The sequence below is a fragment of the Callithrix jacchus genome, chromosome 5, assembly GCF_049354715.1.
Source record: "Callithrix jacchus isolate 240 chromosome 5, calJac240_pri, whole genome shotgun sequence".
NCBI lineage: Eukaryota > Metazoa > Chordata > Mammalia > Primates > Cebidae > Callithrix > Callithrix jacchus.
In genome coordinates this window covers 146248585-146273299 of record NC_133506.1, presented here as the reverse complement: position 1 = coordinate 146273299, position 24715 = coordinate 146248585, and the positions used below count along the sequence as shown (strand labels likewise).

Here is a 24715-nt window from a genome sequence, read left to right as displayed (position 1 = left end):
AGTGCTCCCCAAATATTCACAACTGACTTTTAGATGTTTTATTAGCTAACTTTTAGAGCCAGTGTTTATTAATGGAAGGGAAAAGGAAGGCAATACATATTTGTCAAACTGTGTGTCATTTACTCTCTGAAGTAGCGTTACTTCCCTGGCCCCCAAATACTGGAGTGAAGTAGAGTTCAGTAAGATGTAGTGACATACTCCCAATGACATGGCTAGTAAGAGAGAAGTTCATAGTTAAGGATTTGATGTGAACATCATGAATACTGTGACTTGGCATTTCAGTGGTTGTTAGACTGTAATACCAGTGACTTTTTAATGTAACATTTCAGGGGATCTTTTTATTTTTTGTTTTTGTGTGTTTTCGTTTGGATGTATCTAATACAAAACCTTACTTTTGTGATTTCTAAAGAATTTTTGAGAGTTGTATTTTAAAATATATAATATAACGCAGCCAGTGTTACAGTAGTAACCAATTGTTATCTCTCTCTGTTCTCTCAGTCGTACACCAGGAATTGCTCTCTTGAAAACGTGTTGCCCTAAATTTAACAAAACTTTTTTTTTCTGTTGCAGTTTGGGAATACTTGCTACTGCAATTCAGTTCTTCAAGCACTTTATTTTTGTCGTCCATTTCGGGAAAAAGTTCTTGCGTATAAGAGTCAACCTAGGAAAAAGGAGAGCCTTCTTACATGCTTAGCAGATCTCTTCCACAGCATAGCCACTCAGAAGAAAAAGGTTGGAGTAATACCTCCTAAGAAGTTCATCACAAGATTACGGAAAGAAAATGGTAATTCTACTTCCCACTGTGTTAATGACATGCTAGGAAGGTCAAATATAGCATGCCATAATTCCAGCACATATTGAGCTATAGCCTGATAACATGTTAGCTGTTGAAGAAACAAAGATGACACTCCTTTCTTCAAGGAGGCACTTGTTGAGTGAAGGAAATAGTCTCACAGTCATTAATACAAGATACAATTAATGTTTGCTTTGCATTATACAGAGATAAAATTCCGTGTGGCAGCAGCAAATGAGAAATCATAATTTCTCTTTTTGCTTGCTTGGCTTTTCTGTCAAGAATGAAGGATATATATATATATATATATTTTTGCATGCTTATGCATTTGTCATTTTCATAATGCTTTCGTGTGTGTTAACTCATTGGATCCTTGCAGTGGCCTTAGAGAGCATGTCATTTCCCCCATTTTAGCAGTGAAAATCAGAAGCTAAAAAAGGCTTGCCAGGAGCCATGCTCCAGGGAAAGAGCCAGAAAGGACCTTCTGGCTTAGAGTAGATACTCTGTCCTCTTTTAAAAATAGTTACTGAGTAAGCCCCACCTCCCTTTTCTCTTTTGAAATATTGTTTATTTAATTTTCACATGCCAATAAGTTAGACATTATCACCCTCTGAGATAACTGAGGCTCAGAGAGGTTAATTTGCCCAAGATATCACAGAGTTAGTAAGTGGTAGAGCTGGTATACAAACTTACTTCTCCCTGATACATAAGCCCAGTGTTCTATCTAATGTGGGACACTGCCTCAAAAATTTAAATGGAAGTTAGGTAACGTAGAATTCTGACTTTTGTTTGATGTAGGCATTTCAATAATTGTAGAAACGAATGGCATTTTTAGTTTGATTTGTTACCTATTAAACAGACGCTCACAAATAGGATTAGAGAAGTCTTTAAGATTGATTATTAATCCTGCCCTTAAATTAGTCTGTTGACACTGTGTATTATCATGTGAATTGAGGTAAGCCTGTATTGTATCTGGTTCCCTAAATTATAAGATGACCCAGAAATAGGCTATAGGCTATTATTCTTGAATTTGATAACACGTGTTGAAGATTTGTTCATTTTCCCCACATACACATGTAGAATAATTGATGAGTTGCTCACAAATCACTTCTTCTTTCCCCTAATGAAAGCTAAACATATATACTTTGATTATAGATCTGTATATGTTGTGTTTTTAGAAAATAAAATATAACCTATTAGAATGTGGATTGAGCAATTAAGTCTTCTCTCTTTTTGTGTCTGTACGAAACTTTAACAGTTTTGTCCTGGTAAAAAATTAATGTACTTGGTAATTAAACACAGCACCCTTTCTCAGTGACTTTATTAGTATCTTTAAAATGTTCATTGGCTGGGCATGGTGGCTCTCTCCTGTAATCCCAGAGCCCAAGAGTTTGAGACTAGCCTTGGCAGCTAAGCAAGACCTTGTCTCTACAAAAAATTTTAAAAATTAGTCAGACATGGTGGTTCATGTCTGTAGTTTCAGCTTCTTGGAAGGCTGAGGCAGGAAGATCCCTTGAGCTCAGGAGGTCGAAGCTGCGGTGAGTCCTGATTATGCCACTCTCCGGCTTGGGAAACAGAGCAAGACCCCTGTCTCTTTAAAAAAAAAAAAAAAAAAAAAAAAGTTCAGGAATGTGCAGCTCATGCAGAGCATACATTATTTCCCCTTTCATTTAATAGTACATTTGTCTTGTCTTTATTAACCTATCATGTGTGTTCTTTAAGTATACAATTATTTATTTATTTATTTATTTATTTATTTATTTATTTATTTATTTATTTTTACTTAGGTTGACTCTCATGCTGAACAGAGATAAAAATACAGATATGTACTTACAACTTTATATGTTTGCTTGTCAAACCTGGGGCATTTTTACAGTGTTTGCTATTTTTTCCAGATGGGCTTTTTTTTTTTTCTTTTCTCTCTCTCCCTCTCCCTCTTTTTTTTTGGCGGTGGGAGGGGGGGGCGGTTGTAGAGACCAGGTCTCTTTATTGTTGCACAGGCTGATCTTGATCTTGAACTCTGGGCCTCAAATGATCCTCCTGTCTCAGCCTCTCAAAGTGTTGGATTATAGGCATGAGTACTGTGCCTGCCCTTATTATTATTATTATTTTAAATAATTCAGTAGTTTCTATTTTTTTTTTTATTTAGGCAGATTGAATTGGTAACACAATAGAGTTCTTAAATACTTCTTTGAAAGAGACTGAGTCCAGAATAAATATTTATTCCAAGCCCATCTTCTCATAAGTTTTGCTTCATTTTTCTAAGCTTCAGAAATAATGCCTAATAGAAAAGCCATTTTTTAAATAGAAAAGCATTTTTATTATTTGATGTTGCTGACATTTGCAAATACGTTTTGAAATATGTTTTTGGCTTTTGAATTTTCCCTTGAGAATTGTGTAGAGAAGACTATACAAATCAAAGAGGATTTAATATATTATTCATTGCCTATCTTTCCTTCTGAGATTTTGATTGTTTTAAATCTTTGGAAAGTATGTTACTCATTTCAGTATTTCCATGAACTTTCACTGTTAGCTGGTTCTTACTAAATTAATTTCCTTCTATACTATGTTAAAAACCTTTATTCTCAATAGATATTAGCCCCATATTGTTTTAACCACCATTGCTTTATGTTACTAATCTTTTTGATGTCCCTGGAAAGAACTGATTTTAATTTTTATTTATTAACGAATATTTGTTTTTACAATTTTAATAACTCATGTTACCTAATCATAGCATAAGAGGACTGTTGCACAGTGCTCCTACATAGAGTACAGCAACACTGGCTCCATGCATGCTGCCTGCTGATGGGATGCATGCTAGCTGAGTGTTTGAGTAGACTAATTATGACATATATTTTCTTTTGTGTGCCAGACACTGTCTAGGAACTGATGATACAGAAATATGCCTTCCAGTACCTGACACCCTCATGGGGAAGCAGACAGCCATCAGTTATATGATGTAATGTGTCACTGCCGCGATAAAAAGAAGACTGAGAAAGGGGACAGAGGATGAGGGAGTTGCTAGTTCATATGTCAGTGGTTGGATCAGAAATTTGAAGAGAAAAATACATCATTTGAAGATCTGAGGCAAAATGTTACCATCAGTAAGGAGAAAGTGCAGGTTGCCTGAGTGCTTGAGGGAGGGCGAGCAAATTAGCATGGCAAGAGTGGAATAAGATGAAGATAAAGTCAGAGAGGAGAGTCGGGGCCTAAAGCTTGGGTTTTATTTGGAAAGCCATGAGAGGGTTCTGAGTAGGTGGACGATATGTTCTGATTTGGATGAGAAGACCCTCTGGCTGCTGGGTGGGCACAGGCGGCATGAGAGTTGAGGCAGGAGATCAGCCTGGAGGCTGTTGCAGTACCCCGGTAGGAAATGGAGTCATCTCTTTACAGGTGTGCAGGTACTGCCTCTGGGTGGTCTACTATTTAGGAAGAAATACAACATAGGTTGGTGATCTGATTGTGTTAGCTAGAGTTGACCCTCAGCTGGACGGTTTGAGGTCATTTAAGGTGGGCCTGAGGGTCATATCAGCTGGCATCTGTAGCTGTGTGTTCTGATTCACTGAATCTTAGCAGTGTCAGTCATTTAAGTTATTGTCTGGGGGCCAGTCTGTCATCATCTTAGCCGTTTCAATCCCTATTGTTCATCCATCCATCCATTCATTCATTAAAAAATGGGAAATACATCTCATTAGTGGCAGGAACTATTGTTAGTCCTGGAGATACAGCAGGGAATGAGATAGATAGCATCCTTGTTCTTAAGGAACCTGCATGGACATAGCAGTGTTTCATGTGCTGTGGAGAGATACAAAAAACAGACATATTTAAGTCTTGGTCTCCCTCAAGTGAGGGACATTTTAGTTGCCCACAAATAATACCTATTAAATATATTTGAGTAAATGATTTCTTATATTCATTTCAAACAATTTTTCTTCAAAAGAACATAAATGGTATTTTGTGTAATGAGAGCTATAGCTATTTCTGAATTATGAGGAGAACATAACCTATTTTTAAGCAGTGATTTTGTTTTTCATTTTTTTTTTGCGTTAATGTTGCAGCTATATCAGGACGATAGTAGTTTATAATCATACATTTATTTAATAATGAAATTGTCTGTCTCTCCCACTAGACTGTCAGTTCCATGACGGAGGGAACCCATTTGTTTTTGCTCACCATTGTATTCCCAGCACATAATCCAGTTCCTGGCACATAGTAGGTGCTTACTCAATATTTATTGAATGAGTGAATGAATGAATGAAATTGTTTAATTTCCAAAGCAAGTTTGAAGTCTACCTTTCCCATTATGCTACTTAGCAAAGAAGAAAGCAAACCATAAGAAAACCAGGGTTTTAAAAACTAAATATAGTCTACAGCCATACCACCCTGAACGCGCCTGATCTTTGTCTGTGATCGGAAGCTCAGCAGGGTTGGGCTAGTACTTGGATGGGAGACCACCTGGGAATACCGGGTGCTGTAGGCTATAAAAAATAAATAAAAATTAAAAAATAAATATAATACAGTTCACAGGGATTGCCCTGAGGTCACTCATCAGTGTTATTTTGCTGTTTATGCAGTCCTGGTTGTTGTTTTTAAAACTATAGTGGCTGCTTTCAGGTACAGCAAGATTCGGGCGTATTTAGTATACTCTGGAAAATGGACAGTAAATAATTTTAGAAATATTTCAACAGAAGTTTAAAGATTTTTTTTTGTTTACTTTGCATCTTATTTCCAGAGCATGCAAGTCAGTTGAGGTATTTTTGTGAATATGAAATTATTGCTCCGTGTTAAAAGAGCATCCAAAAAAATGATGTAAATTTTTAAAAAGCAAAAACATTTGCACATTTTTGCTTAGAAAGTAATTCTTTTGAGAAACATGTATATGCTCAAATATTTTTTTTTCCCCCCACAGGGAAAAATTAGACCACTTCAGATTGTGGCATCATGCCAGTATGTAGGTAGCCACTGTGGTGACTTAATCATCTCCAACCTTAGCTAGGTCTTCAGCAGTGCCTATAAAATTTTTTTACTAGTCCTCTCTGGTTATCCTTTTTAGATTCCTCTAGGACTTTTCCAATTGGTTTCTACTTTCCTTAAGCCCCTCAACTCAACTTTAGCATAATTATTTTCTACTCCTTGACATAGTGGATCTGTTTGCGGTGGGTGGTTCCAGATTTGTGACCCAGAAATGGGTGGATGAGTGAGAGATAAAGGTTCTTGAATTGTAAGGGATTGAGGCGCATACACGTCAGGAAGCTGCCTAGTTACTGAGGTGTCAGGGTTGGTGCAGGAGGCAGAGTGGAAAGAGAAACTGTGAATCAGGCCATCAGTGGATGAGGAGGAGGCTGGGAGATGGCCTTAGAGAGAGGAGGGTTGAGGGTCATATAGTATGGCCGGATCTTGGGCATTTTTGTGGTTGAGAACAAGTAGGAGCAGGGAACTAGAAAATGCTGAAGGTTGATAAGATGGGGGAAAACAGAATGCAGGACCTTGAAGGAGCAACAAAGAAAATCCCAAGGACGAGAAAGGAAATAGAAGGTACAATAAGCAAATGAGAGTAGTAGAGGATAGGAGATTGCGGTTGAGAGGTGAAGTGTTTATTATTTTCAGGGATGGAGGATTATTGCATTGAGGGGCGAGGTTAGATAATTTACTTCAGTTAGCTCTGCTGTGGTCTAGACTTTTCCAGCTGGCGGAGCCTTGTGAGGTTCTATGCATGACTTGGCCCGGCCTCAGAGGGATGGAGTGGACTGCTGAGGTTTGTGAGTTGCAAGCTGTCTCAGTGTTGGAGGCTGCAGAGACTTCTGCTCTGAGCAGGGAGAAGGGAATGGGATTGGAGTGCTTTAGATCTACTGTCTCTTGTGGACAAAAACCCACACAGTGTACCAAATTCAAGATCCGTTAGTTTTTAAGTCCATGTAGGCTAATACTGAACTCTTAGAACTCATGACTTTTCTTGTTCTTAAATATAACATGGGGAGTTTGCTAAAGGCTAATAGGTTCCTCAGGCTAAACTTATAGCAGAGAAACGAAGTGTCTTCAGTTGCATTCTTAATATTATTGTGTTTGATTTGAGACCCAAATTTGTGGAATGGATTTGGATATGTGAAAATAACTAAATGATGAACATGAAAAATGTATTGTGAATTTTACCATATAATGCAAGAGATGTCAGGGAAAATTCTTAGGGAGAGATTCAGGGTCTCTGAATTAAGCTTGTCTATTTGCAGTGTGAAACTGAAGGAAAGGGGACTTAGTGGGTTAAGTGAAGGGAGCTGATATGAACTAAGTAGATTTAAATCGAAATGGAACAGACTAGACATATGCAGGAAATGAACTTTAAAAATTGAAAGGGCTTGGGAAGTAATTGGATATGAATAATATGCAACAGGCAGGCAGATTGCTTGCACCTAGGAGTTGGAGATCAGCCTGGGCAACACAGTGAGACCCCCAGCTCTTAAAAAATAAGAGAATGTGTAGCAGGCAGTGATAGGGAGCAATACAGTAGAGTTTTTGTATGGAAAGTTCTATTTTATTTTTAAGTATACAATAATACATGCCTGTATTCTTATAATTTCAGTACCAAACAAACCTAGAAGTTTCCCTGAGTGCTATGCTTTCTCCCCAGCTCCTCAGTCTCATCTTCCTTTGAAATAAGTTGATCCTACCAGACCTTTTCTATGCATTTAAATATATATGTCCAAATAGGAAGCCAGAGTTACATTTTATGGGTACTTATGGTGGTTGTTTCTTTTTGTTTTTCTGATGCAGAGTCATACTCTGTTGCCCAGGCTGGAGTGCAGTGGCGCGATCTTGGCTCAGTGCAACCTCCACCTCCCAGGCTCAAGCGATTCTTGTGCCTCAGGCTCCCAAGTAGCTGAGATTATAGGTGCTTGCCACCATGTCTGGCTAATTTTTGTATTTTTAGTAGAGATGGGGTTTCACCATGTTGGCCAGTCTGGTCTCAAACTCCTGACCTCAAGTGGTCTGCCTGCCTCAGACTCCCAAAGTGCTGGGATTACAGATGTGAGCCACTGCTCCCACCCGGTTGTTTTTCATGAGTGGGATCCACACATGTCCAGCATCCTTGTTTTGCTTCCTGTCTTGGAAGTTTTGCCATGTTAATTCATAAGGAGCTGCTTCCATTTTAACCGTTGCCCAGCATTCCCTAACAAAATTATAGCATAATTTAAATAAATCATTCTCCTGTTGATAAACATTTAGGATATTTTCAGACTTCTGCTGTTATAAATAAGCAGCCAGATTTACGTTTGTTTCAGTACATGCACAGATACTTACCTGGCATCACTACCTGGGAGAACTAGATTGCATTATTTTGAAAGTGTTACCAAAATTGCCTTTACAACATGCCTTAACAGTTTATACCACCCAACAGCAATGGTTGAGAATGTCCATTTCTCCAAACTCAAGCTAACACTGGATGAACTCTAAGTCAATTTTTATTTTGCCAAAGTGATGGGCAAAATGATATTTTGTCATTGTTTTAATTTTTATTTCCCAGTCACTTGTCATGTATTACTTAGGCATTTGTATTTCTTTTTTTTTTTTTGAGACGGAGTTTCGCTCTTGTTACCCAGGCTGGAGTGCAATGGCGCGATCTCGGCTCACCGCAACCTCTGCCTCCTGGGTTCAGGCAATTCTCCTGCCTCAGCCTCCTGAGTAGCTGGGATTACAGGCACGCGCCACGATGCCCAGCTAATTTCTTGTATTTTTAGTAGAGACGGGGTTTCACCATGTTGACCAGGAAGGTCTCGATCTGTTGACCTCGTGATCCACTCGCCTCGGCCTCCCAAAGTGCTGGGATTACAGGCTTGAGCCACCGCGCCCGGCCAGGCATTTGTATTTCTACTGTGAATTGTCTGTTATTTTCCTTTGCCAGTTTTTTAAATTGGTTTTTTCTTTTCTTGTTTTGTAAAGGTTTTTTTAAAAAAATATTCTGTATATTAATCCTTTACATAGTCTAGATATTAGCACTGCAAATAATTCTCCTTATATGTCACTTGTCTCCATTTATGTTGACTTTGCCATACAGAAGTTCTTAATTTTTATGTAGTCAGTCTTTGATGTGTTCTGTATTCTGTTCAGTAGCAACAACAATAACGTAGGTTGAGCATCCCTAATTCAAAAATGTGAAACTTTTTGAGCTGCATGATGCCACATGAGTGGCTGAGTTAGTAATATCTTTACTTTCTGATAGTTCAGTGTACACAAATTTAGTTTCCTGTACTAAATATTTAAAAATAGAAAGTCACCTCCAGGCTACAAGGTGTATATGAAACAAATTTCATGTTTAGACTTGAGTCCCACCCCCGAAATACCTCGTTATGTGTATACTGATATTCCCAAATCTGAAGCAGTCTAAAGTCCCAAACAGTGCTGGTCCCAAGCATTTTGGATAAAGGATACTCAGCCTGTGGTAATACTGCCAATATTATTATTGTGGTTGCTGTTGAACAGAAAACAAAATCTATTGTTGTGTTCTGAGCACTTTTGATTTTCCTACCAGCCTTGTAAGGTGTAGGTACTGCTGTGAGCCCCAGTTTTCAGATGAGGAACTATGGTACAGGGAGATTGAATAAGTTGCCTATGCTGCATATACAGTTAGAGGTAGAACCATAGCACCAACCCAGACAGCCTTGCTCTAGCAGCTGTGCCCCCCCATAAATAGTTTCACTCGTTCCCTTTCTATTTTTACAATAACTTGCAAAGAAAGATGGTATTCGGAGGTTTTTTTTTTTTGAGATGGAGTTTTGGTCTTGTTGCACAGACTGGAGTGCAATGGTGCCATCTTGGCTCACTGCAACCTCCACCTCCCAGGTTCAAGCGATTCTCCTGTCTCAGTCTCCCAAGTAGCTAGGATTACAGGCATGCACCACCACGCCTGGTGAAATTTTTGTATTTAGCAGAGACAGGGTTTCACCATCATGGCCATGCTGGTCTCCAGCTCTTTACCTCAGGTGATCACCTGCCTCGGCTTCCCAAAGTTCTGGGATTACAGGCATGAGCCACTGCACCTGGCCTGTTTTTTTCTTCTTCCCGTGGTATTGGACATTTTCTCATGTTTCTTAGCTTTTTGATTATTTTCTTTTCTTATAAATTGTTGATTGCAAGCCCATTGCCCACTTTGTTTTTTTTTAATGTGAGATTTTCTATGTTATAATGTTAATAATTTTTAGGTTTCACTTTTTTTAAACTTTTAAAATATTTCTAATACACAGAACTTAATTTTATATCCGTATCTCTTCTAAAATGTAATTGTTAATTGCTTTTATCTTAGACTTTACCTGAATTTTTTTCTAAATTTGTATGCATTCATTTTTAAAATGTAAAATCTTTCTGGAATTTATCAAATGTACATTGAGGATCTAAAAATAAAATTTTCTAAAAAGGTTATTTTTCTCAATGCATTTTATTGAATAATTCATGTATGTTCTCATGTGTGGGCTCACACTGGCTATTACTTTGTGTGTGGCATGGTGGAATCAGGCTGCCCAGTTTGAATCCTGGGTCTGCCATTTCTTGGCAATGTGACTTTACCCTCTCTGGTCCCATCTCCATATTTAAAAATAAAGTTAACAACAATATTACGTGGTTGTTGAGGGTCAAATGAGATGCTGTCACTAAAGTCCTTACTGTTCTGTGGTAGAGTTGTACATTGCCAAGCACAGGGTAAAGCACTTGATGTTAGCACCACCAATATTTCCATTATATTTACTCATTTGTATAACTGCAGAGAACATTTCATGGAATTATAAAATCCGACATTTGGAAGGGACTTGAGATTATCTAGATTACATAGATAATTCTTGATAACATGATTCTTAACCTGACTCTACATCGGAGTTAGTTGGAGGAGCTTTGAAAAGCCCCACATTCTGGCCTCACCCCTTACTAACTAAATCAGAATCTTGGGGATGTATGGTTCAGTAATTTATTTTTGATGAACTTTGTGGTTCTTAAGCAGTTGGCTTGGCATTGGCAAATGGTTGTCCAACTTCTTTAAAGCTTGCTGTGTTGAAATATTGGTGGAACAATAGGTTAGATAAGTTAATAAGCAATTTCTTCTTAAATTCTCAGTATCTGTTATGCTGATGTCTGAGGATAGGTTTTGCCCTTTTCTCATGGATCAGTTAGTAGTATTTTTAAACAAGATTTTAATTAATTTTACATTTATTTTCCCCAAATTTAGATGAAAGTTTTAGATGTGAAAGTTATTTATTTTTTACACCTTACAAAAACATTGTGCATTTATATTTTAGTTCTGATCCAATACTATATATTTCTTTGATAAATTGGTTTTTCATGAAGTTGTATGTTCAGAAATAATTTTCTAATATTATGTTTTTATTTTTAGAGCTTTTTGACAACTACATGCAACAAGATGCTCATGAATTCTTAAATTACCTACTAAACACGATTGCTGATATTTTACAAGAAGAGAGAAAGCAGGAAAAACAAAATGGTCGCTTACCTAATGGTAATATTGATAATGAAAATAATAACAGCACACCAGACCCAACGTGGGTTCATGAGATTTTTCAGGGAACATTAACTAATGAAACCAGATGTCTTACTTGTGAAACTGTAAGTATATCATACAATTTTGTGTAGAAAAAAATTGAATCATTACATTAAAGGTTATTCTTTGTGGAAGAGAGGATGGAAGATGAACTTGAAAGTTGTAATTCTTAGATATAGGAGTTAAAGATATATTTTTTAGTTGAAAGGAATCTGTCTGTACTCTTAATGTAATATTGCTTATTGATAATGAATACCTGAGGTGATAGAAAGATACTTACTGTAGATTGAACTGTTTGATTTTCTTTCAGTTTAAGAGACCATAGAACCATGTTACGGAAATTATGTCTTAGGACATAATCTCATAGGATTATACAGATCAGGGAGGCGTATTAATTTGTTTTTCCTTTTTCTACGATTACCTTCAGTGTCCATTGTTGGAATAAAAACTAAAGCATATAGTGTACCCTCAACAAGGGGAAAATATTTCATTTGCTGGACACTTTGTAAGGATGAAGCTAGAAAATGTTTACATTCAGGCTGGAGTGCAGTGGCAAATCTCAGCTCACTGTAACCTTTGCTTCCTGGGCTCAAGCAGTCCTCCCATCTCAGCCTCATGAGTAGCAGGGACCACCAGCATGTGACACCATGCCCGGCTTATTTTTAAATTTTTATTTTTTTAGAGACAAGGGTCTTACTGTGTTGCTCAGCCTGGTCTTGAATGCCTGAGCTCAAGCAATCTTTCCACCTTGGCCTCTCAAACTGCTGGGATTACAGGTGTGAGCCATTGTGCCTGACCAGTAATATTCTTTATAGCATTTTCCCCATTCAGTACAGAATCCAGTTTAGAGGTGGACATTGCATTTAGTTGTTTCTTTAGCCTTCTTTAACCTGAAACATTTCCATAATCTTTTTTTTTTGTCGTTATAACAGTACATTTTTTAAGAATATGCCTCCCCCACCTTTTTAAAATCAGATGCTCTCATATTTAGTTTCTCTGATGTTTCTTCCTGGTTAGATGCAGGTTATGCATTCATGGCTAGAATAATACATCGTTCACGTTGTGTTCTTCTCGGGGTATCACATCTGTAGGCACACAGTATCCGTCTGCCTCTCGTTGGTGAAATTAATTTTTGATCACCCAGTCAAGGTGGTGGTGTTCCTCCACTTGATTTAATTTGGACACAGGTTCTTGCTCTGTTGCTTAGGCCTTAGTGCAGTGACATTGTCATAGATCATTATAGCCTCAAACTCCTTGGCTGAAATGATCCTCCTGCCTCAGCCTTCTGAGTAACTAGGATTACAGTGCATGCCATCACCTCTAGCTAGTTTTCAAATTTTTTGTAGAGATAGGGTCTTGCTGTGTTGCCCAGGCTTGAACTCCTGGCCTCAAGCAACCCACCTGCCTTAGCCTTCCAAAGTGTTGGGATTACAGGCATGATCTACCATGCGGGGCCAGTTTCTCCACTTTATGATGACTTTTTTTTTTAATCTGTTTACAATTAGTAGGCAGTCGGGGGGGAGACACAAATACCTCCCTCCTCATCAAAATCTTGCCTAAGATTTAGTATTTATTTATGATCTTGTCTTTACTATGAAAGTTCCACTGCTAGGATTTAATAACATTGGAAAAGAGGGTCTATAAGCAAGAAAGCTAAGAGTCCTATAAAGCCTTCATAGTTTTGCCTTTTCCAGAATATTGTGTAGTTGAAATCATATAGTATGCAGCCTGTCTGGATTGGCTTCTTCCACTTAGCAATATGCATTTAAGGTTCCTCCATGTCTTTTATGGCTTGGTACCTCATTTCCTTTATTTTTGACTGAATAACATTCTAATGTATGGATGTGCTGTAGTTTTTTAAAATTCATTCGCTTACTGAAGGACATCTTGGTTGCGTCCAAGTTTTGCCAATTGTGAATAAAGCTGCTGTAAACATTTGTGTGCAGGTTTTTGTGTGGATGTGAGTTTTTACTTTGTGTAAATATCAAGGAGCATGATTACTGGATTGGACGGTAAGAGTATATTTAGTTTGTAAGAAGCCACCATTCTGTCTTCCACAGTGGCTGTACCATTTTTCCTTCTAACCAGCAGTGAGTGAGAGTTCTTGTTTCTCTACATCCTTGCTGACATTTGGTGTTGTCAGTGTTTTGGATTTTGGTGATTCCAAGAAGTGTGTAGTGGTATCTCATGTTAATTTGCAAGTCTCTAATGACATATGATGTTGATCATCTTTTTGTCTTATTATTTATCATCTACATATATCTTTAGTGATGTATCCAGATCTTTTGTCCATTTTTTAATCAGGCTGTTTGTTTTCTTTGAGTATTGCTGAATTTTAAAGCGGCTTTTTTTGGGGTATAATTTTGGATACTAGTTCTTTATCAGGTAGGTCTTTTATATTTTATCCCAGTCTGTAACTTGTTTTTCATTCTTTTAACACTGTTTTTGGCAGAGCAGAAGTTGTTTTTTGTTTTTTTGTGTTTTTTTTGAAATGGATTTCACTCTTGTTGCCCAGGCTGGAGTGCAGTGGCACATTCTCGGCTTACTGCAATCTCTGCCTCCTGGGTTCAAGCAATTATCTTGCCTCAGCCTCCCAAGTAGCTGGGATTACAGGCATGCACCACCATACCTGGCTAATTTTATATTTTTGTAGAGAGAGGGTTTTTTCATGTTGGTCAGGCTGGTCTTGAACTCCTGACCTCAGGTGATTTGCCTGCCTTGACTTCCCAAAGTGCTGGGATTATAGGTATGAGCCACTGCACCCGGCCAGCAGAGAAGTTTTTAGTTTTTTAAGTATTAGTTTTTAATTTTAATAAAGTCCAACTTTTTATTTCATGCATTGTACTTTTGGTGTTGCATCTAAAAAGTCATCAATAAACTAAATGTTTCTTAGAATTTCTCCTATGTTACCTTCTAGGAATTATATAGTTTTTCGTTTTATACTTAGGTCTATGATCTTTTTTGAGTTAATTTCTGTATAAGATATTATAAGGTTTGTTCTGAATTAATTTTTTTGCATGTGGATATCCAGCTGCTCCAGCATTTGTTGAAAACACGATTCTTTTCTCCATTGAATTGCCTTCGCTCCTTTGTCAAATATGAGTTGACTCTATTTGTATGAGTGTCTTTCTAGGCACTCTCTTCTGTCCTGTTGGTCTGTGTATCTGTTCTTTCCCCACTACCACACTGTCTTGATTACTATAGCTTTCGAGTAAATCTTAAAGTCAGGTAGTGTCAGTCCTCTGACTTTGTTCTTCTCCTTCAATATTTTGTTGGCTATTCTGGGTCTTTTGCCTCTCCATGTAAACTTCAGAATCAAGTTTATCAATATTCACAAAATAACTTGCTGGGATTTTGATAAGGATTTTGCTGAACCTGTAGATCAAGTTGGAACAAAATGATATCTTGACAAAATTGAGTCTTCTTATCCAAGTACATGCACTGTCTCCCCTTATTTACTACTTCCTTGATATCTTAAATTGGAGTTTGGCAGTTCTTTCTCATGTCAGTGCTATGCATGTTTTGTTAGATTTATATTTAAATATTAATTTTGGGGGGTGCTAAGCACCAGCTATGCTGGGTAAAAGAAGGTAGAAGATGAATAAGACATAAGCCTCTGATCTCAAGATACTCATAGGTAATGAAGAATGGTGAGCCAGTGTTCAGGTGATTCCAGTACAGTGTGTTATTGTATGTATATGCACAGGACACCATGCCAGACAGAATGGTAGACCTAATCCAGGTGGGAGAGAGGAGGATTTGGGCAGGTGAGAGGTGGGCTTCCTCGAGGAGCTCATGCTTGTATTTTAGAAATGCAACTGGTCATGTCTCAGGTGGTAGGAAGCTGGTGTCTATAATACCCTTTTCTGGTGTTCTCCATAAGGGTCCCTTCTCAGTCTCATTCCTTGGCTTCTCTTTTTCCATTCTCTCAATGTGGGTGTTCCTCAGGTTTCATTGTCAGTTGCTTCTCACTCTGCATTGGGAGGATCATGTTTTATTTTATTATTACATGTGCTGATGAGTCTCAAGTCCCCATCTCCAGCCTAGACTTCTTCCCTAGGATTTAGGCTGGGGTCTCCCCATATTATACATGATATGACATTGGGACATATTAGTCCAGTAGCATCCAGATGTCTTCACAACCACTTTGAAAAGTAAAATACTGCCTTTCTTGGTGACCCCTTGGCATCAAGCCAACTGCAGATATAAATGTTGTAACTCATGCACCCAGGTGATGGAGAGCATCCTGTGTCTAGATTTTTACATGATCATAAAAGTGAACATTTCAAATGAACACCGCTAGGGCGGTGTCTGAGGACTTCATTTTGAAGAATACAAAATTGATTTTGAGAAACACTAGACAGTATAACCTTTGCTTCTCTAGCTTACATGTAAACTCCTGCATGATCTGGCTTTGGCCTACCTCTGCCATACTATCTCTTGACACCCTACCTAATTTTCTATAAAATTGATGTGTTTTCCTTAAACCTATCGTGTTCTCTTGTTTTCTCTGTGAGTTGTCTGTGTTTCCCCTTCTTTTTCACTGGACTTTTTGAGGCTCAGGTCAGTTATCTTGTAGTGTTGCTATATCTTCATCATACAGTGGAATGGCATCTTAGAGAAGGGGTTTAGGTCCTATGGTTAGCTTAATGTTAAAATCAAGGAAAGTCAAAATCACCATTGGAACTCCAACTATCTATAAAATATACTATGCACAGTACCCTGGTTTACTTATATTTTGCATAAATACATAATATGTATGGCCACACGATCTCTGACAACTTACTGAGCTTATAACCTTGATGTAGTATACAATGGGAAAGCAGCCAGGCAGAGTAGCTCATGCTTGTAATCCCAGCACTTTGGGAGGCTGAGGCAGGCGGATCACGAGGTCAGGAATTTGTGACCAGCTTGATCAACATGGTGAAACACTGTCTCTACTAAAAATACAAAAATTTGCCCAACATGGTGGTGCATGCCAGTAATCCTAGCTAATCAGGAGGCTGAGACAGGAGAATCGCTTGAACCCAGGAGGTAGAGTTTGCAGTGAGCCGAGATCACGGCACTGCACTCCAGCCTGGGCGACAAAAATGAGACTCAGTATCATAAAACAAAAAAAAAGGAGAAAGCATTTGCTTAACTGAATGGATGAGAGGCACAGGGAGCTGAGCCAGACGATCTTCTGTTGCACATGTACCTTCAGGATGGACTTGCTGAAAGAAATAGCTAAGAAAATTTATATCTAAAATTCTGTCCTATTCCAATTCACATGCGCAAGTGATAAGTTTATAAGATTATTTATCCATAAATCAAACAAAACTTTAAGTTTTTAAGAGAAAGTCAGTCATAAATGAAGAATGTAATTTAACATTTTGGGCTTTTTTAATGATAAAACAATACAGATATCATGTCCCGTTTGAAGCATTTTCATTCAGTCTTGGCTTATGTTTTTTTAAGAATCAGTGTGTACGGTACAGTTTGTTTATGCTTTAAAATAACAGAAAGATTTTGGAAAGTCATGAAATCTCACATCATACTAACCTTTGCCAATGAATCAGTCAGTCAAAAGTGTGCTTTGGTGTTTTACTTATACATCTGGTACGGGTTATTTATTCAGTGTCCTTTTGGATAATCCAATTAAGTAGTTTTCTTTTGAACTTGAGGGAAAAGAATTGTTTACTTACTGCTTATAATAGAATGCACTTAATTCTGTTAATTGGGAACTGTGGTTTACTAGTATTTGAAAAAAAATCAAAGATAATTCACTGTTTTTACAGATAAGCAGCAAAGATGAAGATTTTTTAGACCTTTCTGTTGACGTGGAACAAAATACATCAATTACTCACTGCTTAAGGTATATGTAGAATTATTTAATTTGAAATTTAATAATTATTTTTAGTCTGGAATATTTTTTAGTGGGTACATGCTTTCCGGGTATCTACAAAATAAATTTATTTTTAATTTCTCACAGGGGTTTCAGCAACACGGAAACTCTATGCAGTGAATACAAGTATTACTGTGAAGAGTGTCGCAGCAAACAGGAAGCACACAAACGGTAATTTAGTGCTTTACGGATTTTTAAGTTGTTTTTTTTTTTTTTTGGCAATAGATGTTGTAGATGGGCTTAGAAAAACAATCTAGGAAAATTTACATTGAGTAAAAATTCTTAATTTTGTCACTAACAGTTAATGTTTATTAAGTATTACCTGGTAAATGGTATTCTTCTTGATGTTTCTTTTGACAAAAACTCAAGTGATTTTCTATGTCTAGAGATTATTTAATCATCATAAACCAGTACAGTTAAACTATTTGGCTTTGAGGCTTTCCTTATGATGTAAACTTTTTTCTTGGTTAAGAGGGTTGAGGGAGAAAGTACTCCCCACTCCCTGTCCCCACACCCCCGTTTCTGCTTTTACTACATGGGATCTTGTATGTTCTCTTAGCGTGTTATTGTAAGAGTGGTTTGGTGTCAGATGGAATAATAAACATCATTATCATCGTTACTTCTTATTTCAAAACAATCTCAAATTCAGAGAAAAGTTGCATGAATAGTACCAAGAAAGTTTTTTCACCCTAAACCATTTGAAAGTAAGTTACTGATATGTACTTCATGATCACTGGCACTTTAGTATTGGCTGGGACGTTTTCTATGTGCCCACATCCATCCGAATCAGGAAAGTAACACTGACTGTTACTGCAAACCTTACTTTGGTATCACAGGATGTCCTGGTAATGTCCTTTATAGAAGAAGTATTCTGTCCACAATTACACATTACATTTAGTATTCAGTCTCTTTAGTCATTTTCAATTTGGAACAGTTTCTCAGTCCTTTCTTGACGTTAATGATGCTGACTCTTGAAAATCATAAATTAGTTATTTTGCAAAATGTCTCTCATTGGAGTTTGTCTTATGTTTTCCTCTGATTAGATTCAGGTTATGTGTCTTGAACAGGTATCTTAGTGTTTTTTTCATCATGTCTTGTTATGTGTGACTTGATTTGTGCCATATGTTGGAGTATCCCCAGGACCATTCCTGGGACAGGTGATTTCTTAGAAGGACTCACAGTGCTCAACATCCAGGCGTGCTCACAGCAAAGATTTATTACAGGGACAGGATACAAAACACCGTCAGCAAAGGGAAAGCCAGCAAGCGCCCAGGAGTCACTGCCTCAGTGGAGCCACACAACTTACTTAATTCTTCCCACATTGAATTGTGGCAATATAGGAAGCTCATTACATACTGAGTACCCTGGGTTTTTACTGGAGGCCGGTCACATAGGTACTCTCTGCCTACCATGCCCCCAAATTCCAGACTCCCAGGAAGAAAGCAAGAGTTCAGCATAAACTCTCTTGTTTGTTCAAACAATTTAGGCACAGCAAGACACTCTTTTCATTTGGAGAATGGTGGGAACATGTCCTAAATTCAAGTTTCCAGATGCTAAAAGGACCATCCATGGAAGGGGGCCTTTCTAAGGATAGTTTGAGGCCCTGTGAATCCTTTTCTGAACCTCCCATTATTGTTCTTGGCTGTTACCGAACACTGAGTGAATGTTCCCCAGATGTTTTCCAGAGTTCTTCACTGTTAATCTTCACTTTTTCTCATTGTAATTTAGGAGTATTTTGTGTAGAAGTATTTTGAGATTATAAATACTCCTTTCTTCATTAAACTTTCAATTTATTCACTTTTAAACTCTTATGGTGGACCCAGAGTTTCCTGTTGTATTCAGTGGATTGTCATCCATTAGCATTCTTGCTTCCATGCTCACATTATCCCCAGTCTGGCCAGGGGGAGCTCCTCTAAGCTGGCTCCTGTCTTCTTGATGTGCCCCATCGTTCTCCAGTACTTCTTTCCTTTCTGACTCAAGCCATTCAGGCTCATTTTGGTCTTTGTTTGCCCTTACTCTGAAACAAGCCATTTCTCCAAGGAGCCCTGATTTCTCTTAGGGGAGTATGAAAAACTAGGACCTTGTATCATTGTGCTTGTTGCTTTTGGGATGTCATTATTCTCTAGCCCCCTTAATGAGCAGAGCTAGAGAACAGATGTGTATTTGTAGATACACACACTGCATTTATTTCTTTTCTCCATCTATTAATCTCTTTATCTGTTTTGAAAACCATGAATACACGGTGATATCTTGTTATAGGCACCCCCATGATATTTGTAATTCCTTTCTCCAACAGTACAGTTGGCCGCCGTTATCCTCACTACATTTACTTACTGAGTCAGTGCACCTTTAGGTAACCCAGCTTATTCTCTCTTCCTCTGCTCCCTGCATGCACACACACACACACACATCCCACACACGCACGCATACACACACACACACACACAACCCGCACACACGCACACATACACACATCCCACACACGGACACATACACAACATGCACACACCCCCTCCCCCCCACATGTCTTTCCCCTCTGCTTGGCCTTCCCCCTTTCCTGCCTGTACAGATGTCTGTGTTATTTGGCCCCATCAAATAGTTGAACTGAGTTGTTCATTAAGGGAGGGGGAAAAGCTCAGATTTTTAAATGATTATATTTTCGTTTTGGACACAGACATATTTCCTAGGAAGGGAAGTGTTTTTGATGATGGACCACAGATTCAAAACAGATTACTCATTGTTTCTGTCCATTAGTGCAGATGATGGGGAGCAATTCAGTTAAGTTTAATCAGAGGGATAGGGGCTGAGGCATTATATTCATCCTGAAAATGCCGTAGAAAGTACCTAAGACCTGCCAGGCGCGGTGGCTCATGCCTGTAATCTCAGCACTTTGGGAGGCCGAGGTGGGTGAATCACGAGGTTAGGAGATCGAGACCATCCTGGCCAACATGGTGAAACCTTGTCTCTACTAAAAATACAAAAATAAGCTGGGCATGGTGGCACATGCCTGTAATCAGAGCTACTGAGGAGGCTAAGGCAGGAGAATCGCTTGAACCCAGGAGGTAGAGGTTGCAGTGAGCAGAGATCATGCCACTGCACTCTAGCCTGGGTGATAGTGAGACTCTGTTAAAAAAAAAATTAAAAAAAAAAAAAAAAAAAGTACCTAAGACTGTTGGATAAGTTAAGAGTCAGGGACTAAATGTAGCTAAGAGAAATACAACTTTCAGACTATAGTTCTGAAAGTTCATCTGTGAACAAAAGCCACCCTTCCCCTAGAATGATGGTTATACAAGTAATCACATGTGAGTAATTGAGAATTGTCTGTAAAGTTAAGCTCTTTGTTTTAAAGACATGAGATTTTAATGTATTAGAAAATACATGAAGAATGTATATTCTTTGTAAATAAATTAGAAAATACAGATAAGTGTAAATCATGAATCACTATAAAAGCTATAAAATGTTAGCATTTTTGTATATATCTTAGATTTTTAAAGCATGTACCTGTATACACACGTAGTGCCTAAAATGTTATCAAACTTTATATATGAGTTTGAAACTTTTTTCACTTCAAAAATTGCGACCATGTCAATGAAGAAATTTTTTTTTTTTTTTGAGACAGAGTTTTGCTCTTGTTACCCAGGCTGGAGTGCAATGGCGCAATCTCGGCTCACCGCAACTTCCGTCTCCTGGGTTCAGGCAATTCTCCTGCCTCAGCCTCCTGAGTAGCTGGGATTACAGGCACGTGCCACCATGCCCAGCTAAGTTTTTGTATTTTTAGTAGAGACGGGGTTTCACCGTGTTGACCAGGATGGGCTTGATCTGTTGACCTTGTGATCCACCCATCTCGGCCTCCCAAAGTACTGGGATTACAGGCTTGAGCCACCACACCCGGCCTGAAGAAATATTTTAATATCATTCTTAGGAGGTGCTGCATGCATATGTATATGTATATATATATATATTTTTTTTTTTAAAGAGGCAAGATCTCTCTGTCACACAGGCTGGAGTCCAGTGGTGCAGTCTTAGCTCACTGTAGCTTCAGACTCCTGGGCTTAAATGATCCTCCTACCTCAGCCTGCTGTGTAGCTGGGACTCCAGATGTGCGCCACTGTGACTGAGTAATTTGTTAAATTTTATTTTTATTTATTTTGCAACAGTCTTGCTCTGTTGCCCAGGCTGGAGTGCAGTTGTGTGATCTCAGCTCACTGCAACCTCTGCCTCCTGGGTTCAGTCGATTCTCCTGCCTCAGTCTCCCAAGTAGCTGGGATTACAGGCATCTGCCACTACGCCCAGCTAATTTTTGTATTTTTAGTAGAGACGAGGTTTCACCTGTTGGTCAGGCTGGTCTCCAACTTCTGACCTTGTGATTCACCCACCTCAGGCTCCCAAAGTGCTGAGATTACAGGCGTGAGCCACCGGGCCTGGCCTTGAATTTTATTTTTTAGAGACAGGATCTTACTATGTCACCTAGCTTGCCTTGATCTTCTGGTCTCAAGCAGTGCTCTGCCTCAGCCTCTGGAGTAGCTGGAATTACAGGAGCCAGCCACTATGCCTGCTGCATAGTATTATTTTTTTGTATGAATGTACCTTAGTACCATATATCTACCAGACTTTTTACATTGTTATAAACAGTGTTTTGATGAACAGTTTTGTGTGAATCCCCACATATTTTTGGACATTTTGTAGGATAAATTATACATAAGTTCCTGGAAAGACAACTTTACAGAAGTTACATATTTCTCATTAGGATCTAGTATCAACCTTTCTGATAATTCATGGTGTGATATTGAGCAATTCATTTAGTTTTTTTTTTTTTTTTTTTTTTTTTGAGACAGAGTCTTGCTGTGTTGCCAGATGCCAGGCTGGAGTGCAATGGCTCAATCTCGGCTTACTGCACCCTTGGCCTCCTGGGTTCAATAGTTTTCCTGCCTCAGCCTCCTGAGTAGCTGGGACTACAGGTGCATGTCACCATGCCCACCTAATTTTTGTATTTTGTGGTAGAGACAGGGTTTCTCCATGTTGGCCAGAATGGTCTTGATCTCTTGACCTTGTGATCGGCCCATCTCAGCCTCCCAAAGTGGGATTACAGGCGTGAGCCACCGTGCCCGGCCTTATTTAGCATTTTTGATCTTTACTTGGATGAGTTCACTTATAATATTGCTACAAGCTCTAAAAGTTTATAGTTCTCAGCCTCGGAATAATAGGATAAGCTTGTGTTGGATATACAAACTATAGTTCTTACTGAAAGAAAAAAAAAAATCAGTTTGACAGCCAGATGTGGTAGCTCTCTCCTGTAATCCCAGCACTTTGAGAAGCCGAGGTGCGCACATCACCCGAGATCAGGAGTTCAAGACCAGCATGGGCAACATGGTAAAAGCCCATCTCTACTGAAAATACAAAAATTAGCTGAGTATGGTGGCGTGCACCTGTAATCCCAGCTACTCAAGAGGGGTGCGATCTTCGCTTACTGTAACCTCCACCTCCTTGGTTCAAGCAATTCTCCTGCCTCAACCTTCCAAGTAGCTGGGACTACAGGCACTCTCCACTATTCCTAGCTAATTTTTGTATTTTTAGTAGAGATGGAGTTTCACCATGTCAGCCAGGATGGTTTTGATCTCTTGATCTCATGATATACCCACCTTGGCCTCCCAAAGTGCTGGGCTTACAGGTGTCAGGCCACGGTGCCCGGCTGAAACTCTTGTAAGAAAACATAGGGAGAAAGCTTTATGACATTGGATTAGGCAGTGATTTCTTAGTTGTGACTACAGAGGTATAGGCCAGAAAAACACAGACAGACAGATGTGGCTACATCCAACTTAAAAACTTCTGCAAAGCAAAGGAAACGACAAGAGTGAAAAGGTAACATATGGAATGGTAGAAAATGTTGGTAAACTGATAAGGGGTTACAATGCAAAATATATAAAGAACTCCTACAACTCAACAAAAACAATAATCCAATTTAAAATGGGCAAAGGACTAGAATAGACACTTCTGCAAAGAAGATTTACAAATGGTTAACATTCATATGAAAAGATGCTTAACATTACTAATTATCAGAGAAATGCAAATCAAAACCACATGGTGTAGCTATCACCTTGCACCTGTTAGAATGGCCACTATCAAAAAAAGCAAAATAACCAGTGTTGACTAGGGTTAGAACCCTTGTGCTGTATTGGTAGGAATGTAAAATGGTATAGCTGCTGTGGAAAATAGTATGGAGGTTCTCAGAAAATTAAAAATAGAGAATTACCATATGATTCAGCAGTCCCACTTCTGGGTATGTGTCTGAACTAATTCAAAACAGGATCTTGAAGAGATACTTGCACACCCATATTCACTGAAGCATTTTCACAATAGCCACGAGGTGAAAACTACCTCAATGTCTATTGATAGGTGAATGGATAAAGAAAATGTAGAAATACATACAGTTGAGTATTATTTGGCCTTAAAAAAGCAGAAAATTATGTCACGTGTGGCATGGATGAACTTTGACGACATTATGCTAAGTGAAATATGCTGGTCAGAAAAGACATTTCTGCGTGATTCCACTTATATGTGTATCTAAAATAGTTAAACTTTATAGAAACAAAGTGGAGTGGTGGTTGCTAGGGGTTGGGGAGGGGATCACAGGGAGGTGGTTGTTCAGTGGGTATAGAGTTTCAGTTTGGGAAATGAAAAAGTATCTGCTATGCAATAATGTTCATGTGGATAACTCTGCTGTACCTTACATGTAAATGGTTGAGGTTATAAATTTCATTACCTTTTTATTTATTTATTTATTTTAGAGACAGGGTTTTACCATGTTGGTCAGGCTGGGCTTGAACTCCTGACTTCAGGTGATCCACCCGCCTCGGCCTCCCAAAGTGCTGGGATTACAGGCATGAACCACTGCGCCCGGCCCTATCTTTTTAACTAAAATAAAAATATACACTTGAGGCCAGGCGCAAAGGCTCATGCCTGGAAAATCACAGCACTTTGGGAGGTCAGGGTGGGCAGATCACGAGGTCAAGAGATCGAGACCATCCTGGCCAACATGGTGAAACCCCGTCTCTACTCAAAGTACAAAAATTAGCCAGGTGTGATGGCACGCACCTATGGTCCCAGCTACTTGAGAGGCTGAGGCAGAAGTATCACTTGAACCCAGGAGGTGGAGGTTGCAGTGAGCTGCGATTGTGCCACTGCACTCCAGCCTGGCAACAGAGCAAGACTGCGTCTCAAAAAAAAAAAAAAAAAAAAATACACACACACACTTGAAGTTTGTCACTCATAAATCCATGTTTGCTTTTATGTATATAAGTTCTTGGCCAGGTGCTATGACTCATGCCTGTGATCCCAGCTCTTTGGGAGGCTGAGGTGGGCAGATTGCCTGAAGTCAGGAGTTTGAGACCAGCCTGGCCCACATGGTGAAACCCTGTCTCTACTAAAATTAAAAAATGAGCCAGGCATGGTGGCAGGTGCCTGTAATTCCAGCTACTCGGGAGGCCGAAGAAGGAAAATTGCT

General features: G+C 38.8%; 1 protein-coding gene across 2 annotated transcripts in view; it reads left to right on the top strand.

Moving 5' to 3' along the window:
• USP12 (ubiquitin specific peptidase 12) overlaps positions 1–24715 on the top strand; it is a 105715-nt gene that overhangs the window by 64297 nt on the left and 16703 nt on the right. Inside the window, exons 1-5 of one of the 2 annotated variants that reach the window (XM_054256726.2) lie at positions 633–784; positions 4923–5005; positions 11166–11395; positions 17108–17184; positions 17302–17385. In XM_054256726.2, the coding sequence (XP_054112701.1) occupies positions 11183–11395; positions 17108–17184; positions 17302–17385 (374 nt within the window). In that variant the 5' untranslated portion in view covers positions 633–784; positions 4923–5005; positions 11166–11182. Of the gene's footprint in view, positions 1–570; positions 785–4922; positions 5006–11165; positions 11396–17107; positions 17185–17301; positions 17386–24715 lie in introns of those variants that run through there. The other variant, XM_002748938.6, reaches the window with a different exon arrangement.